This window comes from Macaca mulatta, chromosome 12 (assembly GCF_049350105.2).
Source record: "Macaca mulatta isolate MMU2019108-1 chromosome 12, T2T-MMU8v2.0, whole genome shotgun sequence".
NCBI classification, from domain to species: Eukaryota; Metazoa; Chordata; class Mammalia; order Primates; family Cercopithecidae; genus Macaca; species Macaca mulatta.
In genome coordinates, this window is record NC_133417.1 from 53,774,926 (window position 1) to 53,785,157 (window position 10,232).

At 35.6% G+C, this 10,232-nt stretch overlaps 1 protein-coding gene across 1 annotated transcript in view; it reads left to right on the forward strand.

Annotated features, from left to right (window-relative positions):
- Positions 1–9,235, forward strand: part of EPC2 (enhancer of polycomb homolog 2) — a 142,556-nt gene extending 133,321 nt beyond the window's left edge. The window contains exons 11-14 of the mRNA XM_015110068.3: positions 3,028–3,164; positions 4,968–5,127; positions 6,043–6,376; positions 7,977–9,235. Of these exons, the coding sequence (XP_014965554.1) occupies positions 3,028–3,164; positions 4,968–5,127; positions 6,043–6,376; positions 7,977–8,049 (704 nt within the window). The 3' untranslated portion in view covers positions 8,050–9,235. The remainder of the gene's footprint in view (positions 1–3,027; positions 3,165–4,967; positions 5,128–6,042; positions 6,377–7,976) is intronic.
- The last annotated feature ends 997 nt before the right edge of the window (positions 9,236–10,232 follow it).

Sequence of the window (10,232 nt, forward strand, 5' to 3'; positions counted from 1 at the left end):
ATTTTGTGTCATTGATTACTCTTGGCGATTTTTGTCTAAAGTTTTGAAGTAATAATAAATAGTGCTCTAGAAAATTCTGAATGAGGAAGATCAGCTTGTTGCAAGCACAGAATACCTTGCTTAATAATAAAGAGCTAGATGCCAAGAATGGATATAACATACTGAGATTCAGGTGAGGGGGAAAAGAAAAAAATGAATGTAATTTTTTAAAGCATATACATATAGAATTAAATTAAATTTGTGTCAGTGATTCTCAACCAGAAATGGGATCAGAAATGAGAATTTTAGTATCAAAGTCCACCTAGGTTTAAAAAGGTTAAGAAACACTGACCATTAGTCTGAATAATTTGGATTGCGACTAGGTTGGGATTTTCTGAGTTTCCTATGAGGAGAAAAGAATAAGGTTCCTGAGCAAATTAATGGTCTCAAGAAGACAGGACAGTAAATGCGGACACCCAAAAAAAACAGCTAGTTTTATCTGTTTCCCTTTTTAATATGTACACAAATGATCATGTGTTCATAAAAGCAGGTAGAACACAGCTAGTTGGCAATATTTTATCTATGATTTACCAACCCAAAAAATATTTTTGTTGTTGTTAAAAAGTAGCAATTTGGGCTGGTCACAGTGGCTCATGCCTGTAATTCCAGCACTTTGGGAGACTGAGGCAGGCAGATCACTTGCGGCCATGAATTGGAGGCCAGCCTGGGCAACATAATGAGACCCTGGGTATACAAAAAATTAAAAAAATTAGCCAGGTGTGATGCCATGCACCTGTAGTTCCAACTACTCACTACTCAGGAGGCTGAGGCGGGAGGATCACTTGAACCCAGGAGTTCAAGGCTGCAGTGAGCTATGATTGTACCACTGCACTCCAGCCTGGGCAATAGAGCAAGACTCTGCCTCCAAAAAACAGGAATTTGTTCTTTCTACTAATTTAGATATATACTTTATTCTGAATTAGTAAGATTTTATCAGCTGACTTAAACGATTATAGAAAGAAGAAAAAATTCTCATTCTTGCTTCTTTCTCAATTTTGAAATAGCCACTGAAAGTATATATTCTTATTTGGCTTATTCCTCACTTAATATTAATCATTGTGCCTCTCACCTTTTCACCAGAGCATAAAGCTCAACTCTGGACACACTTGACACTGGACTTAAGGACTGTTGTAATAATACCAGATTCCAAGTCCATTTCTTTTGAATTGGTGAACTGTACACATAGGACTTAAACAGATTTATTTGGGTTTAAGATTTTTCTTTCTGTCTTTGTATCTAATAAACTATTTTTCATCTCTTTCCCCAAGGTTTTCAAACAGCTGGAAATTCATGAATACTTCACATTTTCATTTGAGGTTGAAGATTATAAATTTAGAATTTAAAAAAATTTTTTTCATTTAAAAATAGAACACTTGCAGTGAATTTAACATGTGCAAAGAAAGACATTTGATTTTGTTGGTAATTCAGTAAGATAACTAATGTGTACTTCAAAAATACAGGTAATTTAAAAATTTTAGAGTGAGCACTGTAATAGCCCCAAGGTTTTGAATCTTTTAAAAATAACATTGCTATCTAAGAACGGTTTTCCCCTTCTAGTCCAAGACAAATTTGAATGATAATATTGTGGAATAGAAATGAGAGTATATCCAAAGCTTTGTTCATTTCTGGGGCATAACTCCTTTTTCATAGAAAATAGACTGTACTAGGCATAACTTGTTATATGTCTAATTTACCATAAATATTTTTTTAAATTATTTATGCGTGATCCTACTCAACAGAAAACTTGGGAGAGTTAAGTAAGCTAGATTGAGGCTATAGTTGCCAGTCTAAACTCCTTTAGGTCATATTGATTAGATCACTCAATTACATGTAAAGGTTGATTCATTAATTGGTATTTCTTATGTCTGTCTTTTCTTTCCAACTACATTCCAGGACTTTGTAACAGAGATCCTCTTCTTATTTTCCCCTGTATTCACTGTAACTCTTAGTGCAGCATTCTGCATTATAGTAGATAGTAAATATTTGTTGATTGAAATAATTGGGAGAAAGGAAAGTGAGCAGTTAAAAAATAGAGCAAAATTACTCTAAAGTACATTTCTTCTCATGTCATTTAATTTTTCTTGACTCTAATATTGTACTGACTTCCATGGAAATGTCTTTGTGTTCTCTAAATCAATTTATCAATCATCTGCTGAAATATCAACGAATGAAATTTTGTTTACATTTCTTTGAGAAAAATGGTTTCTGTAACTTAGCTGATTTTTTCAAAAAACGCAGCTGGTTGGCAATATTTTATCTATGATCTACCAACCCAAAAGTATTTTTGTTGTTGTTAAAAACAACAAAATATTTTGTTTTCATTTGAAACACACTTTTAACATAGTTGGTCACAATAGAATTTATTACATCTGAGGATACATATTATCTTCAGTTTTCTGAATACTTGTCTGATTTCTAGCCCATATTTTTATAGATGGATTTACTTCAGACATTGAATCTGTTGTCTTAAATTATAGTTTATGGTTATGTTAGATGAATGTTGCTCTCTACTTTGATTTGTAATCAGAGAATAAAATATTTTCACTTCAATATTATATGAAACCAGCAGTAAAAATCATTGACAGTCTTGCAGATGGTCCTACTTTCTTATTAAGGCTATAACTTAGTGATTATTTTATTACTATTAACATGAATAAATCAAAGTTTTTCTCATTACTTGCTCGTCATAATGTAGAGAATTAAGGGTGGTCTCAAAGATGTTAAGTCTGAATAAATGGTAAAATATTCATGTTAGAACTATATTATTCAACAAAAACTACATTTAGACACTTTTCTTAGCATGTGATGGAGATCACAGATACAAGCATACTTGATGAAAGATTTCATTTTCATTAGATTATTTTCTGATAATCCATATTGTAGTTTGTTATTGCTTTCATCTTAATTGTGGAGTAAATTTATATTCTGCTTATGTTATTAAAAATCTTTTAAAACGTACTCATTTCCAAAATTCATGTTGTTTACCAGTAACAGGGGGTATCACGGAAGAGCAGTTTCAGACACATCAGCAGCAGTTAGTTCAGATGCAAAGGCAGCAACTTGCCCAGCTTCAGCAGAAACAGCAATCTCAGCATTCCTCGCAACAGACACATCCAAAAGCACAGGTAAACTGCTCTTTTTGTCATAGTTATGTCTGTTTCTTTCATCAGTATGTAGTTTTATTCCATTTTAGTCAAGTCAGATACCAAGAAGATAATCTTGGTTTTGCCACTCTTGATTTGGGGGCTCTAACCTGAATTTCTTTTCAGTTAATGTACGTAATTTTAAGTGACTAGCTTATAAACTAGTCTCTTAATACTTTGAGAAGAGTTCTGGAGCCAGATACGGTATTTTAAATTTTTTGAAGGGTTGTTAAGAATTTATAGAAGTAATTATATATGCAGTTGTAAGAATCATTCTCCACCTCTACTCCCCCAAAGAAGATTTTTTTGAAAGATATAACTTTCCTAACCACTTCCTAAACTATGTGTTTAAGTGCCATGTGGATGTGCTTCATAAGCTGGGCAGTAATTCAGTTGAATTGTGCAATATATTAACAGCATAATGCCTTGCCATTGTGAATCACATTTTCCTGTTGAAGAAAATTGCAGCCAGGCACGGTGGCTCACGCCTGTAATCCCAGCACTTTGGGCAGCTGAGGCAGGCAGATCACTTGAGGTCGGAAGTTCGAGATCAGCCTGGCCAACATGGCAAAACCCTGTCTCTACTAAAAATACAAAAATTAACTGGGCATGGTGGTACATACCTGTAAGCCCAGCTACTTGGGAGACTGGAGCATGAGAATCACTTGAACTCTGAAGGGGAAGTTTCAGTGAGCTAAATCGCGCCACTGCACTCCAGCCTGGGTGATGGAGTCAGACTGTGTCTCAAAAAAATAAATAAATAAATAAATAAAAGTTTTTAAAAATGAAGAAGAAAATTGCCACTAAGGGAAGTTGTTTGTAGACACCACTAAATAAAGATGCTAGAGATAAGAATAAAAATACTTCATAAAACCATAATTGCCAGAAGGAACCAGCCTTGCCAACACCTTGATTTTAACCCCATAAGCTTCATTGTGGACTTCTGGCCTACAGAACTATATGATGATAAATTTCTATTTTAAGCCACTAAAAACAAAACTAAGAAATCTTATTTCAAATTTGAACCACCTGAAAAACATAAACCTTGCATTTTAGGTCTTAAATTTTATTGCTCTATAATTCTAAAACCACTTCTAAAGTAGTAACTGAGATTTACTCAATCTTGGTTATATTTTGTGAGCTCGCAGGCTAGAATCTGCCCGTTGTGGTTCAGCCCATTCTCAAAGGGTCAGTACACTGACTTTAAAGACCCTGACTCCAGTAACATGAGTATCTCAGTGACTTTGGAACCCAACACTCCTGTGACATCCAGGTGTATCTGGGACTTGCTCAAGGACTAGGGCTGTAGGATTTAGTAACCAGTTTTATACAGAATGAAGGAGGAATGGCTATTTAAACTTTTCTCAGTCTCTTGGTTAACCAGCCTAAAGTAGTTTCAGCCTGTTTCAGGGTTAGGCCAAGATAGCTTTTCACGTTGTGACAAAAATATCTATTAATTATATCTTTGATTTCATTTTATCCAAGTATCTAGTTTGTCAAGCATTTTTAAAAGCATTCATTAATATTTACTGGAAAAATTAATAGAACATTAAAGCCTTGGGTTATTTAATCTCTAGTTCTTTCTCAGAAATAAATTCCCAGTTTTTGTTCACTTCCCTGCTTCATTTACCAAAAATCGTCTATGGAATCCTAGATCTCTTAATCTAAACACTTATAATTGTTCAAGGTTAGAAAGGCAACAGCCTCTTGGGTTTGCCCCATCCCTTAATATGTTCATAAAATTACATCTAAAAATTAGAGAATTTAACTTTGTTCATTCTATAGGGCTCAAGCACCTCTGACTGTATGTCTAAAACACTTGACTCAGCAAGCGCCCACTTTGCTGCATCTGCAGTGGTCAGTGCACCTGTTCCAAGTCGCAGTGAGGTAGCCAAGGAACAGAACACTGGCCACAACAACATAAACGGTGTTGTCCAGCCTTCAGGTACAGCTGGGGTTTCACATGGTACCTACTTTCTTGAAGTTGTAACTCAGTAATTGGGAGTATGGTTTTTGTTTTTTTATCCAAGGAGAAAATGTGTATAAGAAGTCAATCAGGACTCTTTAGGATTTCTTTGGAAAGATAGGGAGAAATAGCTAGATGTTTCTAGAATTCACATAGAATCTACTCCTTGTTTTCTCCCTCATCCATTGAATACATAACCTGTGTAACACTCTACCCTTCCTGGTTTCATTCACATACTGTTAGTTGCCTCACATCTTAGGAAATCTGTTGAGCTAACCATCCCCATTGAATCATCCATGCATTGATAAAAAGGTGAAATATAACCCAGGACAGTAATAAACTGGAAATCAGGTTTGCCCTCCCACTCTTACATACCACTCATAGGCATACTTCCTCTGGCTCCGCCTCTTTAGAAAGAGTATTGCCATGAAACCCTGTCTGCTTCTTAGTACCTTGAGTCCGCAAAAACTTGCTATTCCTATCATCCTTCAGCTACCTCTCAGACCCTAGGATTTTCCAGTTGCTTTTATATATACTCATGAGCCTGATTGTCCATTTTTACTAATATTCATGCATGTGTGCATTCTTAGGGAAACCCAACTGTCATTTCCATCTGTCCTGTTATACTTAACTCCACAGTTGCCAGATATAGGCAGCAGGATACTTCGCAAAGCTCTTTTTTGTAGACCAGTAGAAAGAGGATGTTTTGGGGGTTGTAGCAGATTAGTACATTCTACTTAGTGATCAGAAGCTCCCTTTGGAGAGATCGGTGTGTGAAAAGTTAACTTGGCATTCAATTCAAATACAAATATTTGTATTTATTTTTATTAAACTTCTAAAAATAGTTTTATTGATGTCTCATGATACTAATTGAATGACTTTTTTGTTTTTCAGGAACCTCTAAAACATTATACTCCACCAATATGGCTTTATCATCTAGCCCAGGGATTTCAGCTGTACAACTTGTAAGGACAGTTGGCCACACCACTACAAACCACTTAATCCCAGCATTGTGCACAAGCAGTCCTCAGACACTTCCCATGAACAATTCCTGCCTGACAAATGCAGTGCACCTCAATAATGTCAGTGTTGTTTCTCCAGTCAATGTGCATATCAATACACGGACTTCAGCACCATCGCCAACAGCCTTAAAACTTGCCACAGTTGCTGCCAGTATGGACAGAGTGCCAAAGGTTACTCCCAGCAGTGCCATCAGCAGCATAGCAAGGTGTGTGTGTGTGTTTCAGTGATGAGAACCCTTTGTGCTGGCTGTCCTGTGGGAAGAAAAAGACTTTTTTTTACACTGCTCAAGCAATAGGTGTTTATTGACAGACTTGATTTTCAATAGATACTGAAGATCTGTATAAAATTCTGTGACTTAGTTATTTGTTTAAGGTGCCTAGTAGGATGCTTAAATGCCAACCTAGTAGGATTATTAGAGAAAGGGAGAGTAGTAGTAGAGAGAGAGAAAGGAAAAGAAAGAAAAGGACATCAAATTGTTAAACACATCACAGTCTATGTTAGAAGCTTCAGTTACTTTTCCCCCCTCCCCCCCACCCCACCCCCAAGATGGAGTCTCGCTCTCTTGCCCAGGCTGGAGTGCAGTCTCGGCTCACAGCAAGCTCCGCCTACCGGGTTCAAGCAATTCTCCTGCCTCAGTCTCCCAAGTAGCTGGGACTACAGGCACTTGCCACCACACCTGGCTAATTTTTGTATTTTTAGTAGAGATGGGGTTTCACTATGTTGGCCAGGATGGTCTCGATCTCCTGACGTGTTGATCCACCCGCCTCAGCCTTCCAAAGTGCTGGGATTACAGGCGTGAAGTTACTCTTGTCTGGTGTTTCATAGTTTAGGCAGTCTGGAAGATGAGAGTTGTTATGATTAACTCCGTGCCAGAGTTTAGGTTTCACATCCAAATTTGTGTTTTCTTTAGCATCATACACAAAGGGAAAGTAAATTACTTTATGTATATTAAAAATGAGAATATTCTAGGATTAATGTACATCTATAATATATTTTAGAATGTTTTTATATTTCTGTCTATGACACTAATACAAGGAGAACAGTGAATCAGAAAAAAATTGATTTGCATAGGTTAATACATGATCTTAAGCCTATAGAATTAAACTCTAGTGGAAAATAATTTCCGTAATACTGTGCTCCTAATGATTATTCTTTTTGAGTGTCATATGCTTCATCTCTCAGAAAAAAAAAGGAAAACTTGGTTTGTCCTGTGATACATATTTCATAAGTAATTTCTCATTGGCTTCTACTGAAATGTTATGTTAAATTATTATCTTTCCTAAGTAAATAGCTATAATAAGGCCGGGCGCAGTGGCTCAAGCCTGTAATCCCAGCACTTTGGGAGGCCGAGACGGGCGGATCACGAGGTCAGGAGATCGACACCATCCTGGCTAATACAGTGAAACCCCGTCTCTACTAAAAAAATACAAAAAAACTAGCTGGGCGAGGTGGCGGGCGCCTGTAGTCCCAGCTACTCAGGAGGCTGAGGCAGGAGAATGGTGTAAACCCGGGAGGCGGAGCTTGCAGTGAGCTGAGATCCGGCCACTGCACTCAAGCGGGCGACAGAGTGACACTCCGTCTCAAAAAAAAAAAAATAGCTATAATAAAAAAAATTAGGAATTATTGGAATTTCTGAGCTGAAGAAAAATTTTTCTCATTCCTTTCTAGAAATCGTAAAAATGGGAATTGTTCTTGTGAAGTCATGTTTAGTTGTAGTTACATAACAATGTTTTTGTAAATACTAAGTGGTAGCATCAGTGTTCTAGAGAATATTAATGTTTATTTTATTCTTTGCTTTATCATAGAGAGAACCACGAACCAGAAAGATTGGGCTTAAATGGAATAGCAGAGACAACAGTAGCTATGGAAGTGACATAACCTAAACCATGTGGCTCTGACCTGTGCTGACGGTGTGCAGTCATTCATATTCCAGCTGAATGCAAAAGGCACCACTCTGTGGATCACAGAGTGTAACAATGGACCTAAATGGACTATAGTATATTGGATGTTAAATCCATATATGATGTATATTTTGTAAAATTGGGAAAATCACTACCTTGTAAAATAGTTTATTTGTATCATCAATATTATTTCTGTTACTTGAATAGTAGATATTCATCATCATGCTTTTGCACTTGAATTTGCAACTGAATGGATTTTAAAAAATAATTCTTTAATGGGATCATGAGCATGAAATGGGATCCTGCATCACTTGTTTTAACTATTTATTTTGCCATGTTTACATTTTGTATCTTGTAAAAATAAATCCAACTTTGTGTCTAAAAAGTTAAAGATTCATAGCTAGGAAATGAAATTCTTGTAATTTTTTTCTAAAGGAACTGTAAAGTTTTCACTTGGTTCATTTTGTTTCACAATTTGACTAGATGGACTTTTTGGTAAATACTTTAGTGGCATTTCACTGTCAAATACGAAGTTCAAGGCAAAATAGTATTTTCTATTACTGTGCAGGGGAAAGGGATGGATCGATACATGCAAATTTAATGTAGTAACTCACTTTTCCATGTATTTTGAATGTATATTTCTATTTATAATACCAATTTATAAAAAATAATTACACAAAAAATGGAATAGGAAAAATTATGCGTCTAGCACATTTAAACTGTGCAGATATGAAAATTTTTCGAGGATTACATTTTATCTGAAGGCTGCATATTTTAACTGGCTTTAAAACTGTAACACACCACATAAAAGATACTTTACCAGGTATGTATTGCATTATATCATTGCAATAATTATTGGAAGTCTAGATATCGAGCCATCCCAGGTGTTGGGAGGGGGGAGGGTTGTGGCAAGATTGTCTTTTCAATTTTGGAGAGTTTTCCTGTGGCTACAAGGCAAGTAACGGGTTGGAAAAAGTCTGACTGTAAGCGTTGGACACCTTCATAGTGTAGTGTTTTAGTGACTTTTTTTATACGGTTCTTGTAAATTAGATACGTGTAGTGGTGTTTCAGAATGTTTGTTTATGCACTAGTTCAGACAACTTTCCCTGTTACTTGTTCTTGATAAGTGAAAACTGCAGGGAAATAAAAAATACATATCAAAACATGGACATGCTGCATATGTGTTTATTTCACAATGTGCACACAGTATAAGTGAAAATTTAAGGGAGATGATAGCACTTAACAGCACTTTTCATGTTCACATGCTTTCCAAGCATTAATGAAAAGAACTATAGGAAGCTCATCTGTGGGCTCTATTGGGTTTCCGATAATCCAATATAAACTACCTTTGATATGAAAGTTCGTAAGATATTTTACAGAATGTAAGTAATTTGCAGTATCGCAGTCATTGAAATGTCATAAGTGAGCCTCATTTTATAAATAAAAGTTTAGAGTAGAATTATATTGCAAGGGGGTTTTGTCAAGTAAGTACTGGGAAATGTAAATATTTTTAATGAATACAATTAAAACCATTTCAAACTTACATAATTTTATACTTTACATTTTTTATATCTGCAGTCCTGAAAGTTGTAAATTGATATGTCAGTTGAATTAATGGGCCAAGATTTCTGGTGAAAGTGGTTTTTATTCAGGTCCTAAATGTGTAAAGCAATTTATGGTCAAAACCATAGAAAAATATTAATTTTGTCTTGGTTGTGGCCTGATAGGATCCATGCTCGTTTCTGCCATACTACCTCTGGAGTTACTCATTGCTGATTATATAAAGGAAATAATTTTGGTTTGATATGTATTATGACTGTGTTCATTCTGCTTATAGTTGGATGTATCTCCTTGCTATTAAGAACTTAAAACAACTTTAGTGCCAATTGCAGAGAAAGCTTTTTTCCCCATTTTACTGAAGTAAAGCATGAAGTGAATTTGCCTTATGTGATATATATGTTATAAATAAGTAAAACAAAAGAACTATCCATTTGTACGGTTTCTGGAGGTGGTGGCAAATCCAGAACTTATAAGACTGATGACCAATTGATTTGTTCCTTTTGAAGTAAAATAGAAACATAAGCCTTCCTTATTTTGTTGGTTGTAACTGTTTCATGGATGGCATTTCAGTTACGTACATATACATTTTCCATTGTTTTT